At 38.2% G+C, this 24,634-nt stretch overlaps 1 protein-coding gene across 2 annotated transcripts in view; it reads right to left on the minus strand.

The window, feature by feature from the left end:
• Positions 1–24,634, minus strand: part of LOC127651082 (PHD finger protein 14) — a 130,905-nt gene that overhangs the window by 49,369 nt on the left and 56,902 nt on the right. Inside the window, exons 11-17 of one of the 2 annotated variants that reach the window (XM_052136804.1) lie at positions 20,804–20,899; positions 12,099–12,205; positions 11,704–11,835; positions 10,730–10,892; positions 4,037–4,093; positions 3,723–3,844; positions 1,038–2,270 (exon numbers count right to left, since the gene is read on the minus strand). In XM_052136804.1, the coding sequence (XP_051992764.1) occupies positions 2,264–2,270; positions 3,723–3,844; positions 4,037–4,093; positions 10,730–10,892; positions 11,704–11,835; positions 12,099–12,205; positions 20,804–20,899 (684 nt within the window). In that variant the 3' untranslated portion in view covers positions 1,038–2,263. Of the gene's footprint in view, positions 1–1,037; positions 2,271–3,722; positions 3,845–4,036; positions 4,094–10,729; positions 10,893–11,703; positions 11,836–12,098; positions 12,206–20,803; positions 20,900–24,634 lie in introns of those variants that run through there. The other variant, XM_052136803.1, reaches the window with a different exon arrangement.

Raw genomic sequence — 24,634 nt, forward strand, 5'->3', positions numbered from 1 at the left:
CATTAAATAAATAAAAACAAATCATAAAGAGTTCAATTAAAAATATTCAAGTACAAATAAATGTTTCCATTCCAAACAATTTGGAACAAAAATGGCAGCACGGCTTATGCCAGAAACACATAAAAAAAGGCAAAAGATCTCTATACTTTGGTAAGCTAACATCACACGACAGCAGGCAACCTGTAATCTAACAGGCTCCATCTTGCAGCATTATCTCGGCAAAGCAGATGCAGTATGTGCCCTGACAAACACTTACAGTATGCTGTAAGCGAGACAAGACCGCAGTAGAGAAGAAAGATAAATCTCTGGCTAAAGATACAGGGAGGGTAAGAGGTTAAAGGGCAGCTGAAGTCATCCAGAGTGGAGAGATGTGTAAATCCCAGTGAAGGAAGTGTTGTGTCTGCACCAGTGCGTGCAAGCAGTTTGAGTGGGAGTGAGGGGCAAGGCTGTTCCCCATGGCATGAAGACAGGATCCACAGGGTATCGCCAGAGTGGTAAATTTGGGGCATCAGATGTCATCTGCCAGACATCCTGCCATGGAATTAGGCAGCAAGGCTGTCAATAGAGCAATCCACTGTGGTATGAGGGAATGACAAGGAGGGTTTGGGGGTTCAGATGCTATAAGGAGTTTCGAGAATGTGTAAGGATGTCTTTTTGCCATTGCAAAATATACAGTTACTGTCAAGCCAAAATACCAAAACAGCCAACTTTCACAATTAATGAACGAGTTTTAGCATTCTACAACTTGTCTTATTGGGTAAATCTCATGAAACCTGTCAGGAACATGTCCAGGTTGTATTTCTCCCCAAAATTAGAACGAGAACATTTGAAATTTTATTTGAAAGAAAATGAAGCCTAAGATTTTTTGTATTGTGACACATACACATATATATATATATATATAAATAAAAGGCTTATAGTTTAATTAATGAAATGAAAAACAAAATAAATAACTGTCATTACTTTAATGCAAAAAAAAAAAGACTATTCATATATTTTAGATGTAATATTAATTAAAAAAATATATATATTGCCCTAAATTTATGTACATTTAAATTTTTTAAAAATGACTACATTACAGTAGTGAGAATTAAACTTGTCATCAATGAGAATAAAGTGACTTTACACTCAAAAGTAAAAAGTAGTGACCAATAACGGTAAAGAAAATGTGCTAAACTGTCGTAAATTAAGTCACAAAGCAAAAAATCGAAATGCTCCTAAAAGCAGCTACATTTTCTTTATACTAAATAGAGTTTCCTATTTTTTATTTTAATTTGGTGGTAACCCGGACATGTTTTCATGAGATTCACGCTATTATTAGTGATGCTACATTAAGAACTACAGTGCAAGTACAGATATTATCATATTAAGCTATACTGAGCTATAATACCGCTACCACAACTAGTAGAAACGTCCAATACTTAAAAAAAAAAAAAAGGATTCTACTTATTCTAATTTCTACTATCTAATAACTATTCACCATATAATTTACACAACACAAGCAAAAGACAGCAAAGAAACAGTAGCACTAAGACCATTAGGAGCATTCATAACAAAAAGCAATAAAAACAGAAGACACAATTAGCTTTCAGAACCACATTTGACTCAGTCAACACAGTTGATTAGGTCATGTGATCAGAAGTTAGTTCAGACAGAGGGTGTAAACTATTGTACAGCCAGTGTGAAAGAAACAGAGGAAAAATTCTCTGAAAACAAAAAGCCAGTACTGGAGGCCCAAAATGAACAAGGCCTGAAGACAGCAAAAATGCAAAAATGGTGAAAAGGCTCTAAATCTGAGATCCGGCTTAATCCACAGTGCAATTACAGTACATGATCCCCAAACCAGTGTCACTGTTGACGTATTCCAGAAAGAACCGTTTAGCAGCCCTATAGGTGTGTATGTGCCTCCAAACTGGCTAACTGATAATCCTCACATAGAATCCATATAAAGGCCTTCTATAATATCCAATGAGGGGTGATTTTCCCCTTTGCAAACGCAAATTGAATTTTTTATTTTATTTTTATAAAGAATCCACATATGATAGTCGGACCATCATTTAACCATGATCAAGTCCATGGCGTGGTCTGCTTTGGGCAGAGGACGGTCGAAGGTGGCGGTCAGAGGTGGCCATCTGCGGCGACTCCTCGACCCGAAACGCCACTCTTCAAACGAGTTAATTTGCTTCTCGCTCTCTCTTTCTCCCTGTCTCTCTCTCTCATCTGTCCTTTTCTAGGGAAGGGGGGAGGAGGTGGTGCCCGGCTCTCACAACCTGTTCAATGCAAAGATAGAAAGAGTCAGGGCAACACACCTCACACTACAGCTGAGGCCATATACCAGCTCAAGCTACCAGATTTAGCATGATGTTGTTAAACGCTGCATAACAACAATACAACAATACAAAAAAGTAAAACATTTTTGACGTAACTGCTCTCTATACGTTGAACATTTTCCACATATTAGAGAGATAATAAAGTCATCATAACTATGTAATAAGACAAATGGAAGTACAGGAATTATGTATTAACCATGGCTAGAAATAAACCAGGGCTTCATGCAAAAAATCCATCTAAAGGGACAAAAATGATACATAAACTCAAAATGTGGAGGCAAAAAATGAATATCTGTATTTTGCATTTGTAATTATTTTAATTATTCATATGAAGAATTTATCATAAAAAAAATTATTAAGGACTTCAGTATTTAGTATTCAGTAGTATTTGACAAATGGATGACACAGTGTTTTTTATGGTTAGGCAAAAAAATAAAAATATACAAAAAAGTATATAAGTTAATTTCTGACACTGGTAGCGACCAATAATAATCAAAACTCTTATATTTTAGATTCTTTAAAGTAGCCACCCTTTTCCTTTTTAACAGCTCTGCACACTCTAGGCTTTATCTCAACCAGCATTAAGAGTATTGAAGTATGTATGCTGGCCACTTGTTGGCTGCTCTTCCTTCACTGACCATTAGTTAGAAAATGCCATTTCCTAGAAAAGAAATCCTAAAGAAATTCATACGTAGACACCACTGATATTTGTCTTCAAACTAACTGCAAACATTTAAGAATAAGCCTTTTGATAAAAAGTTTTAAGATCATAAGAAACATAAGTTAGGACAAATGTGTCCAAACTTTGGACTGGTAAAGTATATCTCCTAATACTGTTTCAATGCATTGTAAAAGCTTTAAAGATTGTCTGGAATACAGTAACTTTCACTCAACCTAATATGTCACTCTAATTACCCAAAACAGCTTCTCGTGACAGAAGTGGTGACTCTTTGTGATTTCTAGTATGTGAGCGTCAATTATAAGTCTCTTAGCCAATGTTTGCATATATTTTAGCACAGACATAACAATGTTATGGCATTGAAAATTATGACGAGGAGGTGTTAACGAAGGAACAAAGACAGGACAATTGGTCGGGATCTGCTTACATTAAAATAATCCTGTTTGAGGAAACCAAAGCCTTATACCGGAGGCCAAATGCTGACAGTAAATCAGACAGCTCATTACTGCCAAACCAAGTGAGCAAATATATGTGGCAGCCAAATAGAGAGGGCCCTGTGGAGTAGGTGCTGTCTCCCACTCACACATGCATGGCAGAGTCCCTAAAATGAAGCCTGAACTTTAATCATGATGAGAATATAACCTCCCTCCCAAATCAAACACACTCTCACACGCACAGATGCTCAGAGACACCCAGCACATGGGCTTACCCACCTCACTAGGTTTTCATTGTCACCCGGGCCCTTGCAGGTGGCGCACTCGGTCCGCATGTCATCGGCTTTGGGCTTTTTCTGCATAGTAGACTGCCTCTGTCTTCGCTCTCGTGCTGATGGTTCCTATGGAAACACAAGCTATTAGAAGCGAGCGCCATGTGTTTGAATGAGGCTGGTGAGTGGAGAGTACTGATATTGCTGTGTAAACATACACAAGCTGTCTCCTTTCATCACACTCTCTAAACATTAAAGGTAAATGAGTGAGATAGACAGCTTTAAAGAAGTGTGGGGTGAGAAGAGGAAGTCAAAGCTCACCTCAATCTTCTCCTCCTCGCAGATGGATGTTCGTTTTCTCTTCTGGCCTCTGGTTCTCTGGATTAGGGAAAATTACATTAAGTGGTCTCATAATAATGCAAATTTTACTTAAAAAAAATACAATAAAACACAAAATAGATACTTATTACTAGTTGCTTTCAGATTCAAGATTCTTATAGAATTCTAATTGAAAGAATAATAATAATAAATAAAAAAATTAAAAACGAAAAATATAAGAAATAAGGCTTTATTTCCATTTTTAAAATAGCAAAACAATTGTATACATTATACAAGTTACAACTGAACGAACATATGGTTACAAACAAAATATTATTTACATGTGTTGCCCTTTAGTAGCATAATAAATCTGTTTGACTAATTCTGTATAAATCAATCCAAACCAAACAAAAAAAAAGATTTTCAGATGGACAGGGAAAATTTAAATGGAAAAAAATACCACTAAAACATGTCAAAAACAGAAACTGAGACTGAAAGTGTATTGCAATGTGACGCATAAGGTGCTTGCAGCATTAACAGCTACATTGACAACAATGGTAGAGATCGAGTTTGGATGTGTTAGACACGGCATCCAAAACAATAACTCACTTTGTTTGAAATAACTTGAGTCATAATAACGATTTGTTGACACATATATATATATATATATATATATATATATATATATATATATATATATACACACACACATATATATACACATACATATACACACACACAGTGCACTTCAGGGCTTTAATAAAAACATATAAAATTAGATTTGAAAAGCCGCTCCTAAAAATCCAGTAAAGTGGATTGTATGGTAATGTGATGCTGTTCAAACCCTGTGGCACTAAGCTGAACAGAACAAAGTTTACACTCTCCATGAGTAAACAGCTCATATAGAGCAGCTGGTGACTTGCAGCTCACTGTAGCTGCTACAGATGTCAACAGTGGTGCTTCCCTCTAATCCAAATCTCTCATTCAATAGTTCTCCCCCTTGTAACATAGAGGGATTCAATCCCTTTGTTTAGAGCCCAGACCAAAGCCCAAACCACAGCCCCTCTCTTTCCAAATATAAGGCCATTCAGCAATTGGGTCACCCCTGATTGTTAAATTGGATTTTTGTGTGCCATAAAGCGAGATCGAGTATCTAAATTCATTCTCCACTGCGCTCTCTGCTTTTTCACTCAGAGACATGTTGTATTATAATTTTTCTTGTCTACCATTGGCAGATCAACTCTTCATCTCCATCAGTGCCCAAAAAATAATAATACAAAAAAAACAAATAAATGTGATGAGCAAATCAAATCTAACATTGCCACCTTAATAAAAATGGTGATATGACTGTGCCAAGCTGGGGCTTTTTAAAAAGGGAAAGAAAAAAACGACAACATATTTAAACAGATTGTGAAAAGAAATTCCATCTGTCGCCCTTGGCTTGCCACCACACAGCAGATGGAACACTTATCATTATAAATGCTAACTGCTTCCACACTGCCAATTGGCACTTAAATGCCTCTGCCACTTCTCCCTTGATGGTGGCACCAAAGAAAGGCACTCGTTTATTTCATTATTCATTCATTACAGCAGACTCGATTAAGGTAATCTATTAAAGGCTAGATCAGATTAGAGCCTGTGCCAAAACCTAAAATCCATTCTAAATGCAATGGTAAAATACAGTAAAGAGGGTGAAAGTCTGACACAAATAAATGTCTGCACTCAGAATAGGACAGTTAAGATGACTCGGCTAAATCCAACTTTTTAATTAAAAACCTCACATTACTGCATCTTTAAACAACATTGAATCAATTTTCACAGGATTGGAAAAACTACTGGTGCATACAAAGGCACCGTAACAGTGTACCCCTCCTGCTGTAATTGAAAGAAAGCTAATAGCTTACAATTCTAGTAAAATAATACTCAAAAAGTGGTAGTAATGAAAAGCAAACACAAAAACAATCACTAGTTTTTACATTCTCTAAAGAATTGAGTCGAGTTAGCAAATAGCTCGATGCCAGGGCATTAAGTGGTTGAGAACGTTTTTTTCAGACTGGATAATGGTGTTGCAATGTGGTTGCTAAGGTGTCCGAATGGTTGTTAAGGTGTTGCTAGGTAGTTATGAACTAGCCGATTAGAGTGGTTACTTTGGCTACGTCTACATTAATCCGGATACATTTGAAAATGCTGTTTTCGTTTCAAAAAGCTCTCCGTCCACACTAACGTTTTCCAAAAGTTGCTCATCTACACTGAAACGTATGAAAACGCTTAAATCGTGTCACTGCGCATGCCGAAAATCCCCATTGCATGTACGGTCTGAAACGCAATTGTCCTTGTGTTCCGTCGCCGGACACCAATTCCGAGTAAAATTCCCTTTGCCTTTGAAGGAATGCAATATGAAGGTTTTACAAAGTGACATTTATTTTTTAACAACGCTATCAAAGTGAGTATCAGGCACAACAGCGCCACTATAACACAGGCCGCCAACTTGATTGTTTTGGTTGGATAGATCACATGACAAAAAAGTGTCATCGTTTTCCAAAGCATCAGTTTTCACAGTCCACACTACAACGTGAAAACGGCATCGGTCTGCGAGAGAGAGAGAGCGGTAAGGCTTGCCACCTGGTTTGTAATTAACCCTAACACCTATGTCTTGTTATAGTGATGTGGAGCGAGACATAAAAGGAATGCCAAGTGCCCAGAGAGGGAGAGAGAATCCTGAAGCCTGACATTGTGTATGTGTGTGTCCTTTGAGTTTTTGACGGTTACCACCGTTTGTATGAAAGAGAAACTAAAACTGACCTCAAACCTGCTTCGCTGTCTCCTGACGACTCCATTGCCCGAACAAAGTGTGTTACAGGCGTTTTCAAAATTTTTGTGCACACTGAGATGGCGCTTTTGTCCGTGAAAACTGAGCTTTTTGAAAACGCACTCCTAAGTGGAAAAGCTCAGTTTTCGCGGACAAAAGCGCCATCTCAGTGTGGACAGAAGGCCAAAACGGAGAGAAAAAGATGCTGTAGAGTGGAAGAGGGCGGAGCCGGGGTGGAACAATGCACACCCGGTCCCCAATCAGCCTGATGCGGGCGTGCGAGGGATAAAGGTGGCTGGTGACGACGGTTCGAGAGAGGGAGAATGACATGGAGCTGCTCTGTGTTGTTTGTGTTTTTGATTCAGTTTACCATTAAACTATTATTTATATTGCCAAGCCGGTTCTCGCCGCCTCCTTGCCCATAAACCGCTTTACAGATGTGTTTTCAAACAAAAAAGTATTAGTGTGGACTTAAATACAAAAGAGCCCACCTTAACTACAAATGTTTCATCTGGACTACATATGAATTCCCCTTTCAAAGTCTATACAATTTCTAGCGCATTTTATGTCCAGCAAAGTGAAAATTGTATCGAAATTACATTTAAATTTAAACTTATAAGTACATTAAATAGGTTATTTAAATTTTTAAAACATAAATTAATAGAGATGCTTGTGATCACAAACACCAGTATTTACAGCAAAATCTCCATGCAAAGTGCCCTCAGCCTTTCAAATAATTTATAAAGCTTTTCAAGTCAAATAAAAAGTCTTGACAAAATCTAAATGTGTGTCAGTTATGAGAGCCATATGAGTTGTAGGGCCAGTATTCAGAGGCATTGTAACAGCGCAGCACATCAGCGAGCAGTGCTGTGGGTGAACACTACTGACTCCTGAACAGAGGGATGGCGGGAGGTCGATTAGCGGCCGTGATAAATCAGAACACAGCTTTACAAGGGCTTGCCATGGTGACCACTGCTGGTTAAGAGCATTAAAGATGCAAGGCAGGGCTCCTTTCAGCCTTTGCCACACTCTGGAGTGCAAGTGAAGATAAATTCTGCAATGAAGCATCTTCCTCTGGCTGAGTTTAGCCAGATCTACAGAAGAGAGCGAAAAATAAAAGCCTTTTAATCCAGCTGTTCTCTGCTGAAGGCTTCGCCTCACTTCTGGTCATGCATCTCGGAGACAGTAAAGGGAAAACACATTAATCCTGCCACTCATAAGCAAGCACACACTCAAACAGCAAACTAAAATGACTTACACATCATTTCTTTGCTTTCTTTTATTATTTAGTTTTTACTTAAAACAAAAGGTTGAAAAAGACAAAATGAACAAGGACTGGAGAAGCTTGTCTTAACTCCGATGGATATCTTTTGTCTTCCTTAAGGGAGCCGGGCTGCCGGAGTGCTATCGCAAGATCAGAGAATGCTGTACAGTTTTAAGTAGAAGCCATGGAGAGTTTGAAAGACAAGCCCTATTTCAAGTCTGGGAACACACACACACACACACACACACACACACACACACACACACACACACACACACACACACACACACACACACACACACACACACACACACACACACACACACACACACACACACACACACCTTCCTTCACACCTCAATGTGGTGCTTGTACAGCCAGAGGTAAAATATGCTTAAGGCTGGTTGTTCAATGGAGAAATAAATAATGTTTCAATAAAACTGAAACACTGAAGTCAGTATAGGGAGGCATTCTGCTCTTAAAATGGGGTTTGAATGATGGCTTTTGTTAAGCTGTATCTTAGTTTCAAGGTGATTTTATAAAACAATTGAAGATAAGTGTTTAGGTTGTCAGTTGTTAAGGAATCCACAAATCTTGCTGCCATGACCTTGCGTCTCTCAATGAGAACCTTTGTGAATGCTCCAGATACTAAAGAACAGGTCAATAATCTATTTTAAGTGAGGAGCAAAAAAATAAATTTAAAAGTTAATGAATGACTGTTTCACCCAATACAACAGCTACAGTCTAACTACAGATCAAAGAGCTGGACCGAGGGACAAACTGGCCTAGTTTAGACTATAGTCCCTTGAGCCAAGTTAGAAGCCGAACTGCAAGCTTATATCAGTTTTGATGGAGCAGCATGAGTGGGGTAAACTGTTTGTTATTAGAACGGGTCGTAAAATTTTTAAAAAGTTTGCTACGGTCCGAATCTGGGTGCGATTGTTCCAGGTGCCCCCCAGAGTGTTGATCTCATATGATTCTGTCGAACCCCAGAGCTTTTCTGTCATCAAATTGCGTCATCACAAATGAAAACATGATAGAAAAAACAGCGCACGTTGCTATATATATATTTTTTTTTGTATTCCATTTGTGTAATTATGCACACCAGAGTGAACGAAACTAGCGACTCTGTGTGTTCCCTGCCATAACTCACATGTCCAAGAGAAGGCAACTATCTTGGATGCTCACAAAATATATTTTTTGAGGGCACACATGGGTGCACGCTCACTCTCGCACATATATAGAAGGCACCTCACCTCTTCTGTGTCCCATAACGCTTCCCTGTCATTCATGGTGCACATGTGTGTTTGTTTTTGGGCAACTAATGTTATCTTGCTTAAATTGGCAAAAACGCACGACCAAGTCATTTACGTCCTGAACAAGTGTGGACCAAAGTATAAGTTGTTTCCTCACTAATGCGAACTGTGCCACAGTTCCATTGCAACAGAGCTCAGACCACCTCCTACACGTAGTCTCGAGTTCCGTACTGCGGTCCGCAAAGCAACTTACACATTACCTACTTCTCATACGAACTGTGCTCTGTTTCGAACAAAATTGCCAGTGTGAAAGTAACTTTAAAGTGCTTTGATGAGTGCAGTTCGATTAGGTGTTTTGCCATATTTTTCTACTGAAACAGGAAGTGGGGTAGGAAGAGACGTTGAAGGATTTGTCCCATTTTTAAAGATAGCTAATAGGCTTTAATTTACTGCCCCACACACACATATTCCCTTTTCCACCATGCTGTTCATGTAAGAGCCACTTACCAGGGGAAACTTGAGAAGCGATCTCAATACAGGACAGCAGGATAGCCAGCCCAAAAACAAACAGCACATCACAATCTTTATCAAAAAAATACGTCTGGAGCCAGTTCCAATACAGATGAATAAGAAACAAGCTAATAAAAGATAATATATCCATGGTCTGAATCACAATACACTAAGCATAAAGAATAAAGAACACTAACTCAAGCTGAACATCCCTCCGGCTGCAGAAAAAATACATTAATAAACTTGAGCAACTTTCCTTGCATCCAGCTCCCGCGTTGCCATGTCCCATTCAGAAGTGATCATCCCTATGCTCTATTCCCTTCAAAGACAATTATATTCCACTGTGAAAGCTTCAGATGGCTGAAAGGTGATAACAGTCAGTCAGAAAAGTGATTCTTATTGGAAAATTTGTTTGGAAAAACCCTACTGCATGGATTGTGCTCCCTTCGAAGATCCCTGTGAAGGCATGATCAGCACCACTTAGAACACAGCCAGGCACGCTGAACAGATGTTGGGGGAGGGTGCATTTCAGTTCAAGAAAGCATTTGATTAGACAAGGTTTCTTGAGTCTCTTTCCCAGGAAGAGAGAGACTGCAGATTTGAAATGCTTATATGTTCTGAAAACGTATTGTGTCGATGTTTAGAAGTACACTAGATATTGGTGACCTTAAGGCTAATAGATATAGACTAAAAGCAGAAAAACTTACATTTTTATTTCCAGGGGTCTTTAATAATTTGAAATAAGTTTGGGTGGCACATTTCATCACAGATTGTTTTGTGAAACTGCTACAGTGCAATGCAGGCTTTGCAAAAATGTTATCATCAATTAACTTGTGATCTCATGATCATATACTTACAGTCCCTCTCAATAGGAGCTTTTTGGGCTCTGGGCTCATTTCTTGAGGGATAAATTTGATTGGTCCCTTGATCTGCCTCCTGGACCTTTTGGTTCCATCTGGAAGTGTCTCCATGGCGATGTCCGCCTCATCACTGCTGGCCTGGTCACACTCAGAGCATTGCCTGGAAAAGTACGAAAAAGACAAGGAGTCAGGTATTCTTTTGCTTTCATTTGACCTTATTGATTTGTCTATCCTGAGCAATCTTTGAGATGAGAAGTGGCCTTTCATGGCCTTGTCAATGTTTTCCATCTGAAGCTGATGTGTGGCATTCATTCCAACTCCAAAAAAGTTGATAAATATGCCACACAAACAATACATAGAATTGAAACTAAAGGAATAGCTGGATTCTTTATTGAGAGCAAAAGCTTTTTGATTATACAGTATTACTTTCTCAGGGGCAAGCAGTTGCCAGTAATTAGGTATGACTTGGCCCCCCGCACAATTTTATCTTTGAAATGCTTTCTAATTTCCATCCAGCAGCGCGGAACAACATCACGCTTTCTTATTCATGGATTAAATGAATTACTCGAATCAGCAGCGAAAGCACTGGGCTCAGCTTGACAAATAAACAAAACACAGAAACGCTCACGCACACAAACTGCAGAGCTCTACATACATTTTCAAAATGACAGTTAGTATAACCTTATGAGAGTTAACACAGGGACTTTTGAAGCACTGCAAATGGAACATTACTCTTAGACTTTGTAACTTTGATCACATTTTCCAATTATAATTGAATCATTCCTTTCAGTCTCGCTCTCCAGTCCTGGAGTGTTCCTATAGCTCAACTGGTAGATCATGGCACAAACAATACCAAGGTCATGGTTTCAATCCATGGGAATGCATGAACTAATAAAATAAATACATTCAAAGCACAGTAAGTCACTTTGGACAAACGCATTAGCCAAATACTTAAATCTAAAAGCTCTCACCAGTAGCTGTTTTTGGTCTTCTTCGGCATGCGTGTGAGAGGTGGATCTAGGCATCCCAGGTGGTAGTGCAGTTTACAGGTATCACACAACAGTAAAAGATGCTGGTCTTGATTTTTCTTACAGATTCCACAGCTGCACAGAACATAAAACTATTTTTATTTACAGCATTCAACCTTAAACAATGCTTTGTAAGACATTATAAGGCAAGATATCTTAGACATTTCTCTGTCTTTCAATGCAAAATATTTACAACTACTACAGGTCAATGATGCCACCTACCATGGGAACATTTCAATGTTAAAAAACTAAATTAAAATACCACTGCACAGGTGTAGTGACTGATGGTTGGCACCTGTTGATATCATATATAGCTTAGACTAGGGCTGCAAGCTGACCTGTAGAGTACAGCTGGGAGGTTCGATGACTTTCCAGGTGATTCTCCCTCTTTCTTACTTGGCTTTCTCTCTTTGGGAGCCTTCAGGACTGAAGGAGAGTTCAATTTCTACAAATAAAGACAGCACTGAAATTGAACCACACTTCAAACAGACACAAACTATATGATGAGCAAACAAACAAGCATAATATCAAACAAGATCTTCTGAAAACTGTTTTCCTGTGCAAAATCCACTGCCAGGATGATGGGTTGCTTCTGCATATTTAATGGTTTCTAGCATGTTGCTATGTGCCAGTGTGATTGATCTGCTATCAGAATTCACAAGGGACAGAATGAGGTGGTCAGTGACAGTCTCTTTAATTAGGACTCGCTAAAGCAATAATAAGGATTAAGTCCAACATTTCCATTTGTGAGAAGTAAAAAATAATAATGAAAGTCAAATATTTAGCAAAAAATGCCATTCAGGTAAGATGGAAGAAAGAAAAACAATATTACAAAAGTATTCCAAGTTTCAAAAGTTGCATTTGCTGAAGCCTCTTAAACATTTCAGAGGACAACTCACATCAATCATGATCAAGACTAGACACTTCAAACTAAGTAACAAAAAGACTACCTAAACAAGGCACACACTGAATTTAAAGGATTTGGCCAGCATCATAAAATAAGAAGAGTGAAAGACAAAACACAAAATTACACAAAGACTAACAACACATGTCCTGGAACAAACATCAGAGCCATGGATATAATTTTAGTTCATGCAAAGGCATTCTGTTAGACAAAATCACATTTACTCAACATTTCAAATGTCTTTCAGAAATTATCATTTGGTATTTTCCATTCACCCCTTAGATTTCCATTTCCTGTTTGTCTGTGCACTGACTCTGTATAATGGCAAATAAAGATGGTAAACCAAACCAGTGTTACAGTGTCCTTTCATTTATTTATGTCCAAATATAAAGTGAATAAATCGTATGCAGCCTAAATTATGGCTGTCACAGGCTGCTAGAATGTTCTGGTGAATACCTTTTTGTCCCAAAAAAAAAAAGGTGAATCCTGTTCGAAAACCACCAATGATTATTTTTACAATTCCTTTGTTGTCACTACTGGTACAGAAAAGCTTCGAGAAAACTTTAATATCAAAGTTAATGTCTGTTTTTCTCCTATGATACAAGAGAAACCCTCTGCACTAAACCTTCCCAGTATTTAATTACGTAATCTAATTTCAATATAGATATCACATACACACACACATATATATATATATATATACACACACACTATTCTATACACCCTTGTTAAAACAGCAGGTTTTTGTGATGTCAAAAATGAAACAAAGATGAATCCTAACAGACTTTTAGCTCCTTTAATATAAAAATTACAACATATGTAATGCCACTGAAAACCAAAGTGTTGGAATAACATAACTGCACAAGTGCACACATCCCTGAACGAATACTTCGTTGAAGCACCCTTTGATTTTATTACAGCATTCTGTCTGTTTGGATATTAGCTTGGCACATCTTGACTTGACTCTTCTCATGGCCCTTTTCAGGTCCCCCCCACAGATTTTCAATAGAATTCAGGTCTGGGCTCTGGCTGGGCCATTCCAAAATATTAATCTTTTTTTGCTGAAGCCATTCTTTGTTGATTTGGATGTGCTCTTTAGATCATTCTCATGCTGACAGGTGAAAATTAATCTCTTCATTTTCAGCTTTCTAGCAGATGTCGGAAGGTTCTGGGCCAAAATTGACTGGTACTTTGAGCTATTCATGATTTCCTCCCCCTTCACTAAAGCCCCAGTGCCGCCACCACCATGCTTCACCGTGGGTATGGTGTTCTTTTGCTGATGTGCTGTGTTATTTATTTGCAAAAACTTTTTTACAAATTTGGGCAAAATTTTCAATCTTGGTCTCATCAGATCATAAACATTTTTCCACATGGTTTGGGAGACTGGATATAGGTTTTTGCCAGGCTTGGATGTTTACTTTCATCAGAAAAGGCTTGGTCTTGCCACCCTGCCCCATAGCCCAGACAGATGAAGAATACGGGAGATGTATTATATGTAGGGAGCAACCAGTACTTGCCAGAAAGAGCTGCAGCTCCTTTAATGTTGCAGTAGGCCTCTTGACAGCCTCCCTGACCAGTTTTCTCTTCGTCTTCTCATTTGGAGGAACATCCTGTTCTTGATAATGTCACTGTTGTGCCATACTATCTCCACTCATTGATGACTCTCTTTACTGTGTTCCATGTCATATCTAATGCCTTGGAAATTTCTTTGAAGCCCTCACCTGAGCAATACCTTTGAACAATGAGACTCCATTGATGATTTGTAAGCTCTTTGTGGCCCATGGCACTTGTAGTAGAACCAAGAATATGTAAGAAAAATCCTAAAAGAACAGCTGAGATTTAGCTGAGTCACTTCAGGTGAAGACAGGGGTGTACTATTTCACATGAGCTTGATGACTGGTTGATTCTGAACACAGCCAAATACACATTTATAAAAGAGTGTGTACATTTATGCAATTAAGTAATTAAGTTTTTTATTTTGTATTTCTCTGAAATGTGTCACTTTGGTTTTCAGTGGCATTGCATAGGTTGTAATTTTTACATTAAAAAGGTGCAAAAAGGCAGAAGACAGAAGGCAGTGTTCGGGGAAAGAAAAAACAGAGCTTCTCTACTTTCTGTCTATACATCAGTGCTGCATCTTTTCTGTCTGGGTTCATTAGAAAAATGATCTAGTAGAAACCGGTGGCACAGCAACACAGAGTGACTTCTCACTAGAGCCCCTCTAATCTGAGTGTGCTCAGTTCAGTATGCCCCTGGTGATGGTCCCTCTCCACTGCACCACAGGGATTAGAGCAGGCCAGAGGAGAGCCGAACGAGGAGATGCCAGACTCCAGACCCTACAAACTCAGGAGGACTGTCTAATCTACATAATTTCACTGGGATTATCTATTTGGAGAAGAAAGGTGTTTGCCTAAGAACAACAAAAAAAGAGCAAAGTGTTTCACAAACTGCTTATCAGGTGGCTGGCCATCTGCTGAGGGAGCCAGATAGACTTTGCTGTCTTGCAAAGACTGTGGAGATCCCAATGGTACCTGGGAGGGGTCACATATTTGACAAAATTTGCAAAAGAAAGGCTTTGCCAGGGGAGTCCATAATAACGTACTGTTTTCCGCACATGAAGGTGGCCATATTAAAACAACCTGAGCTGATATTTATAAATAAGCTTCTGAAGCTAAAGTGGATAATTTTGTATTTTATTTGTATTTATCTTTTGCTAAAATACTTTCTCCTGTCCCATCTTAATTTGCAGAGACAATTAAAAGTATGCCAGTTGGGATGGTTCTCACGAAAAGTCCAAACACTGTAGCACCATCACATCATTGATCTTGTTTTAGAATCCCAACTGGCCCAACAAAGCAACATTGGCTCAACCAACAGCATTGTGTTTGAGTTGGAACTATCTGTTTGTTTGACCAATGGAAGACATTTTTTTTTTTAATGGCCATCAACTTAGCTCATTCTGTTTGGTGAAGCTAATGGCACACACATGACATGCTTCACCATTTAACAAGACGAAAGCTTAATTAAAAGATAGCATTTGGTCAAATAGGCCTAAAATGTTTGAGAGGGTGAAACGATTCATGCACTACCTAAGATTTTTATTGTTCCATCCCTCCACCCTGTTTCAAATTGCTCTGTTGAGTTCTTCCTCACCCTGGGTGGCACGAGAGACAGGAGTCTCTCTTGAGAACATCAATATTTTGAGGGTTACGTGCAGACACCAATGACTGATAGGGAATGAAAATGTAGTAGATAGATGACACAAAGGAGCGGGGCGCCTTGACTGATGTTGCTACTTAAGTAGCACATGTTTTCTAATTATGTGATTTATGACCATCATTGCAGATTCACTGGCTCTCTCTTTTCCAGACCACTCCACTCTCCTTGCCTCCTCCTACCTCCTCGCTCCATTATTGCCGCATTTATCTGCCGAGAGGACATTTTAAGAGAACCTTTTATTTAACCATCTTACACACTCTCTAAGCCGGGTTATTTGGTACAAATTAAGTTTTACACAAGTGCACATGGTTGCATACAAATAGAGCTTTCTAAATGTTTGGTTACTGTATCAAAAGCAGCAAAAACATGCGAGATCACAATGTGAGCTATAGTTCTGATCATTGTATAGTTTTAGGTTTGCAAATAGAAGAGTGGAGTCCGTCAAAGGGATAATTCACCCTCTATGCTTCCACTCATTTATGTCGAAATCACAAAGACAAAAAGAGCAACAACGCACATTTAAGGTCCATCAAATATAAACATTGTCATCATTTACTTACCCACATGTTGTTCCAAACCCATATGACTAAGCAGAATGTTTACTTTAGTCACCATTAACTTTAACTGCATATTTTTCAATAACATGAAGTGACCGCAGTATGAAATCTTCTGTTTCTCAGACATGAAGAGTGAGTGAATGATGAAAGACTTTTCAGTTTTGGGTGAATTATCTCTTTAAGATGTCCCATCTTCATTCAGGATAGGTATCTTATCAAATTCCAGTGACAACCTTACTCCGTAACTAATATGTGTGTGTGTGTGGCCTTGCAGCCTGTCAGGTTTTTACTGCTACATTAATTCACATCTCCACATATGCATTCATAATCTGCATAAAACTGAGCAACATTTAGCTCTAACAAAAAGACTTTGACAAACTTTTAAGTGTTTAAATATTTTAACACCAGTATCCTTACAATTCTATACAAAGTTGCTGTTACCAATGACATTTCTGATTCGGAGCATGTCCTGCTAAATGGCATTCAAAGTACAGACTGTTATTTAAACAAAAAGGGAGAGCTACAGAACATTTCAGACCTTCACATTTTCGCACTTATTAAGTGACCGTCACCCATGGCGACGCACCTTGGTAATGTGGTTGCCATAGTGAGCAGGGGAGAGGTTGGTGGCTTTTAGCTACAGAGTCAGGGCTGAGTGCATGCCCAATGACAGGTCAATCAGTTAGCACAAATGAAAGAATTTTGCAAACAGGAGGCCCATTACAGCGAAGAGAATTACCTCGACGCTGTCTACCCTGTGGGGTGCTGCCTACAATCTAGATTTCTTTCAATCACAGCTCATTACACAGGTGCAAAAAATCCAGGGAGATTTTTTGCTCTCTTTAAAGTCTTTCCACTATGAAGTTAAAGAGGATTTTGCTAACAATAAACTCCAACTGCTAGATCCACATGACAGTCTCTGAGTACTGAAAGTAGTCACATTGTTAAAAAATGTTTTTTAGTAGACTGGAGCGCACAATACTACACGCTTACATTTATATAATCTACATCTCACCAAAGGTGATTTGCCTTGAATTTTCTTTTTTTTAACATCAATTGCCAATTGATTGATTTATTTCAACCACGGTTTTCACTGACACTTTTGTTGACTTGGTAAACAAATACACTACTTTACTAAATTAAACACACACACACACACAAATCTATATATATTAGGGGCAAAATTATTTGGTGTGGTGTAAATGACCATTGAAATTATATATATATATATATATATATATATATATATATATATATATATATATATATATATATATATATATATATATATATATAAGAGCTGTAAATATATAAACTATATATAAAAAACGTCCATGTATTAAACATTTTAATTACAAGATGCGCTGATTAATTAATCAAATTAATTTGTAAATAATCACATATAATCGCATAAATAAACATTTGACATAAAAACATGAAGGTGAATATTCCTTATTATGGTCTGGGGGAGTGATTAATGGTTGTAATTTTTTACCTTTTTTTTTTTTACTAACACTAATTTGCACTTTAACATGTTAAGTATAGACAGACAGATAGAGACATATATACAGTAGATTTTCACTTCCTGAGACTTCACTAATAAATTGGCATATATACATTTTCAGGAGGTACACACTTGAATCAACTGCACATCCTAAAAGTACAGTGATGGTACGTGTCCACTGGTGTGTGAAGCAAGGTGGGCATTTTCAATTAATCTCAATGGGAACTTGAGTGCCATGCAAGGTGGATTAATTAGAATGTGTTGAAAAATGCCCGCTTCACTTCTCTCATACCTGTAAAAATTAGGGATGCACCGATACCACTATTTCTCTTCCGATCCAATTCCGATATCGAACATCTCTGTATAAGCCGATACCAATCCGATACCAGTGTTTTTTGCATAATCAATTTAGAATACCTTTACATATTGTGTGGAACTAATTGGGTGTGCTCTTTAATATGTAAAGAAACATAAACTTCTAACTACACATTATTTCAATATAAATGTATAGCTTAAGTAAATCTTTATTGTTAACAAGTATACATGATAATGTAGCAGTAATTCCACAATTAACCGTAATTCCAGTATACAGTGGGTACGGAAAGTATTCAGACCCCCTTAAATTTTTCACTCTTTGTTATATTGCAGCCATTTGCTAAAATCATTTAAGTTAATTTTTTTTCCTCATTATTGTACACACAGCACCCCATATTGACAGAAAAACACAGAATTGTTGACATTTTTGCACATTTATTAAAAAAGAAAAACTGAAATATCACATGGTCCTAAGTATTCAGACCCTTTGTTCAGTATTTAGTAGAAGCACCCTTTTGATCTAATACAGCCATGAGTCTTTTTGGGAAAGATGCAACAAGTTTTTCACATCTGGATTTGGGTATCCTCTGCCATTCCTCCTTGCAGATCCTCTCCAGTTCTGTCAGGTTGGATGGTAAACGTTGGTGGACAGCCATTTTCAGGTCTCTCCAGAGATGCTCAATTGGGTTTAAGTCAGGGCTCTGGCTGGCCATTCAAGAACAGTCACGGAGTTGTTGTGAAGCCACTCTTTCGTTATTTTAGCGGTGTGCTTAGGGTCATTGTCTTGTTGGAAGATGAACCTTCGGCCCAGTCTGAGGTCCAGAGCACTCTGGAGAAGGTTTTCGTCCAGGATATCCCTGTACTTGGCCGCATTCATCTTTCTCTCGATTGCAACCAGTCGTCCTGTCCCTGCAGCTGAAAAACACCCCCACAGCATGATGCTGCCACCACCATGCTTCACTGTTGAGACTGTATTGGACAGGTGATGAGCAGTGCCTGGTTTTCTCCACACATAACGCTTAGAATTAAGGCCAAAAAGTTCTATCTTGGTCTCATCAGACCAGAGAATCTTATTTATCACCATCTTGGAGTCCTCCATGCGGGCTTTCATGTGTCTTGCACTGAGGAGAGGCTTCCGTCGGGCCACCTTACTACAACTTTCTCCCATCTCCCGACTGCATCTCTGGAGCTCAGCCACAGTGATCTTTGGGTTCTTCTTTACCTCTCTCACCAAGGCTCTTCTCCCCCGATAGCTCAGTTTGGCCGGACGGCCAGCTCTAGGAAGGGTTCTGGTCGCCCCAAACGTCTTCCATTTAAGGATTATGGAGGCCACTGTGCTCTTATGAACCTTAAGGGCAGCAGAAATTTTTTTTGTAACCTTGGCCAGATCTGTGCCTTGCCACAATTCTGTCTCTGAGCTCTTCAGGCAGTTCCTTTGACCTCATGATTCTCATTTGCTCTGACATGCACTGTGAGCTGTAAGGTCTTATATAGATAGGTGTGTGGCTTTCCTAATCAAGTCCAATCAGTATAATCAAACACAGCTGGACTCAATTGAAGGTGCAGAACCATCTCAAGGATAATCAGAAGAAATGGACAGCACCTGAGTTAAATATATGAGTGTCACAGCAAAGGGTCTGAATACTTAGGACCATGTGATATTTCAGTTATTTTTTTTTAATAAATGTGCAAAAATGTCAACAATTCTGTGTTTTTCTGTCAATATGGGGTGCTGTGTGTACAATAATGAGGAAAAAAATTAACTTAAATGATTTTAGCAAATGGCTGCAATATAACAAAGAGTGAAAAATTTAAGGGGGTCTGAATACTTTCCGTACCCACTGTAAGTCATCAGTAGAACAGAAGCCGTTTAAATTTTTTTCTCTTTTTTTTTTTGTTCAATTTAGTTGTAAGATATCAGTCCTTTTTTCACACAATTACTCTTTAGAACCCATTAAACTTAAATATTATATTATAATAGTAGTAGAGAGTAATATATCTCTATCGTGTAGCTTTAACTTTTAAACCCTCACGCTTTTATTTTTACGTTCTAAACTCTCCAGGAAGTCCTGTAAGTGTGTCTGTTTGTAGGCAAGTTCACAGTAGTTTAATTTGCTTCTTATTCAAATTCTGGTAAAAATGCACCTCTAAGCCATTCTAAATGCATATTATAAGTGAACGAACTTTTGAGCAACTACATCTGAGATGTTGTTTGTGAGTAGCGCTCAAATATTGCGCACTGTGTAAAGGCAAAAAATAGCCGCAAGTGTGTGTGTGTGTGTAAAAAGAGCAGCGCCAATCACTTATGCGCTGGTGTTTTCAATGCCAGTAGAAGTCCCATGTAATGGGTACATGCCACCATCTACCATCTACCATCTATCCTAGGAAGGTGCTTTGAATCAGAGGTTGATTCTGGGAGGACTCTAAGCTCATTGGAGCTTTGATAGATGAGGCGTACAGCTGGATCAAGGATGGGATGGGGTAGAGATGGGAATAAAAATGGACAGGGGAGAGAGGGATGAGGCAGATGAAGGAAAGCCATACCTGTCCAAGGATCCCCCCCATCATGCTCCATATGGCTTGGCCCTCGGTCCTCAGCTGGCCATTGATATTCTGCAGGTCCTCCAGAGACTCACACAGCTGTGACAGATAAAACCGCAGCAAGGCGGGAGATAAGATAAGACAAGGACAAGTTGGGCAGCTCTCACACACACACACATGCACACAAGTACCAGCAAATAGGCACAAACAAACCTATAATTATTTGAATGGTCAATGCATTTACATACTGAGAACAAAAAAAAAAATATGTTGATTTTAGACGAACAATGAACAACACACAAAAATATTAAGATGAATAAACATTTTCATAGTTTTAGTAATAGCTATATTTCAAGTCTTCAAAGTTACACAATGGAGATTGTTTGAAGGACAGACCTAAATTTAAGTGTTCAGTTATTAATGGAAAATATTGACATTTGCCACAGTTCTCATGAGAGTTTATGAGAGCAGTAGTGTGATTTACAAATTGTTCGTTTGTCAATTAATAAATTTCTTCAGTTCACAAAACTGGTCTGAATGACTCATTTATGAATCAGACTGATCAGGTTTTGGGTTCCATTCACTCACAGCTGTTTACAGGTCACTTGCTCCTACATGTCTACAGAAGACTTGGAATATAGTGAACAAATTGTATGGACCACTTTTATGGTGTTTGTAAACTTGAAGCTTGACCGCCCCAGCCCTCATTCACTTTCATTATTTGGAAAACAGTGGCCAGGATAATCTCAAAATGTATGTGGAAGAAAGAAAGCCATACAGGTTTGGAACAACATAAGGGTGAATAAATAATGGCCGACTATTACGTAACAAGGTGAACTATTCCTTTAAAAGATTCAGAGTCCAAGCAAACCATAAAAAACACGAAGATGACATTACACTTTTTTCGTCTACATCTCTCTAACATGCACATGCACACGCACACAGCGGTGGCATTTTGCCATGCAGGGGCCACTCTCAGCTCCAGACAGTAGATAATCATCAGGCAGGCATTTGATAAAGATTATGATGAGAGGAAAAAGTAGAGAGGTGAAGTTACTATGGGTGTGTGAGATGAAACTACAGAAAGCAGCCTCTTATCTCTGCTGTCTCTGAAGATGAGGCTTCTATGTGGAGAGCTAACATTTAGAACCAGCTATTCTCCACAAACACTCCAGATTAATACTTTGGGCTCTGAGGGGTCTAACACATTAAATATTTATCTTGTTTTATATTATTAATCAATTGATTTTACAAATATTTGATTAATTACAAGGTTTAAATACATATATATTAGACAGAATTAAAAACATATATGGACATACATTTGATCGCAAATGTGTAGGATGATTCTAAGGACCTTTTCACTTTATAGCTTTTGGTGCAAACACGAGTTCATGTGAAGCCAGGGATTGTTTGGTCTGTGTGAAAGCTGTTTTCCAAACTCAGGTGTGTACCAAGGTACCGCACACACTTGGGAGTCACTTTGAGTACATCATATGTGGATTCTAAAAATGGTTTGCAACTGGTATGAAAGCAATCTGGCCTAATTTTCCCAAATAAACCACTATTGATGACTTTTAATTTATATGTGGTTGTATAATATTGCATTTCTTGGATTTCCATACCTTTTGACCAATTACAAATTTTTTTTTTATTAACTTATTTGTGATGGATACGTATTTAAAAAAAAGAATAATTTAACAGACTAGACTTCCAAAAATCAATGTCTAACCAATTTAATATTTTAGAGCTGAGCATAACTATAAAAAAATAATAATATCCACTATATTAATATACTAGGGCTGTCAAATTATCGTATTCATTTAGTGTTAATAATTATATAAAAAATAGCGTATTAAAAAAAATTCACACAATTAATCATGCCCCCTGACGCGTATATATATTCTGCAATAAAAGTTCAGATTCTACTACCATATGAGCAATTCAAGCTTGTAGAATATCTGGTTTTACGAGTTGCATTGATACAGCGCAGGCAAAGAATGAGAACCGCTCACTTGGGAGAAAGCACAACAGATGGGTGAAGCAAACCAGAATACAGGATTCTTTAGATGTAATTTTAAAAGTTTCTAAAATGTTTAACTTATTATTTTTAACAACATCCTAAACATTCACAATTTATGACACTGAATACCAGTGAGACACTCCAAACGCATCTGTATGAGGTACACACATGTAACTAGACCAACAATTAAAAATAGTGCAGAGGGAATACAAGAACGAGTACGGTGAAAACTGGACACATAGAGGAAACTCAATGCAAAACAGATTACTGTCAACTGTAGGCTTGTTCAATGATATGAGAATATAACAAACAATATACTGAAGTTCATATGCTATTTTCTGTATTGTCAATCAATGCTTTATCTGCCACAATAATGTAATTTTTGGAACAGACGGGATAGCCTTCGCTCCCAACGCACATCAGTGAGTCTTGGGCGCCCATGACCCTGTTGCCAGTTTACTGGTTGTCCTTCCTTGGACCACTTTTGGTAGGTACTAAACACTGCATACTGGTAACAACCCACAAGACCTGCAGATGCTCTGACCCAGTCATCTAGCCATCACAATTTGACCCTTGTCAGAGTCACTCTGATCCTTACGCTTGCCCATTTTTTCTGCTTCCAACACATAAAATTCAAGAACTGTCTGTTCAATTGCTGCCTAATAGATCTCACCTCTTGTTATTCACTTCGCCTGTCAGTGGTTGTAATTTTGTGCTAGATCAGTGTACATTATATTGATTATTATGCATTATACATATTTTTTAATGATTTATCTATGTGGGGGCCATTCTCAGGAAATAATGAAGTAAAATTTTAATTGATTGACAGCCCTATAATTTTACAGGCCTGAAAATCACCATTTAAAAAATTCCCTAATATGTTCAGGTTTCTCATGACCATGAGAACACTGATAGCTGCATGTCTCCATAAATATTCCATTCAGTGAACAGCGTGCATTTCTTGCAATGCATCCATGGCACAAACACATAAGTCCTGTCCTTTGTGTATTATGTATTTACACTTTGGCAATTAGACCGAAGGTGCAAAAACTTGAATAAATGAGAAGCAAACTGCACTTTTTATTTTTTGAGGCAGCAGTCATGGCAGTCCTTGGATTAATAGCGCAAACATGCCGCAACAATTCAGGGAGAAGGGATACAAACAAGCTCAGGTTTGGACCTAAAAACTGAATGTTGAAAACAGCAAAAAAAAAAAAACAATGTAACGCCATATAATTCCGTATTATTAGACGTAATTTTAAAATGACTAACACAATCAATGTCACAAAACCACTGACTTCAACACAACTTTTGTGGATAGGCAGTGAGCTTTCAGCTAATGCTAATTGCCACAGCATCTCTTTCTGAGGCCGGTGTCATGCTAATGCATGTTGAGTGCTGTAATTAACACCACACACTCCATTAATAATGCTTAATACATGCGCTGCAGAAAGATTGGATGCCACATTAAATCTTCCAACTTCCTCTCTTTGCTTTCATTCTATTCCTCATTTGCCCAAATCTACCCAAATCTACTTCAAGAGATCATGATTTGAAGTAGTGAGGGAAGGAGGCAAATAAAGAATGCAGCACAGAATGCAACTCTTACATTGTTGCTATACAGGATCACTGCTATTTTTCCTCTCCGCAGTTGGCCTCGCACAATGTAGCTTGAAAAGACATTTCACAGTTGCGTAGTAAATGGAAAGATTGCAGCATAATTGGTGTTATTTAGTAGTTGTGTAGGAGCTTTTCCACACGTACATGATATACAACTCCAGCAGTGTGTTGTTATTTCCTGGTGTGCATGA

The sequence above is a fragment of the Xyrauchen texanus genome, chromosome 10 (genome assembly GCF_025860055.1).
Source record: "Xyrauchen texanus isolate HMW12.3.18 chromosome 10, RBS_HiC_50CHRs, whole genome shotgun sequence".
NCBI classification, from domain to species: domain Eukaryota; kingdom Metazoa; phylum Chordata; class Actinopteri; order Cypriniformes; family Catostomidae; genus Xyrauchen; species Xyrauchen texanus.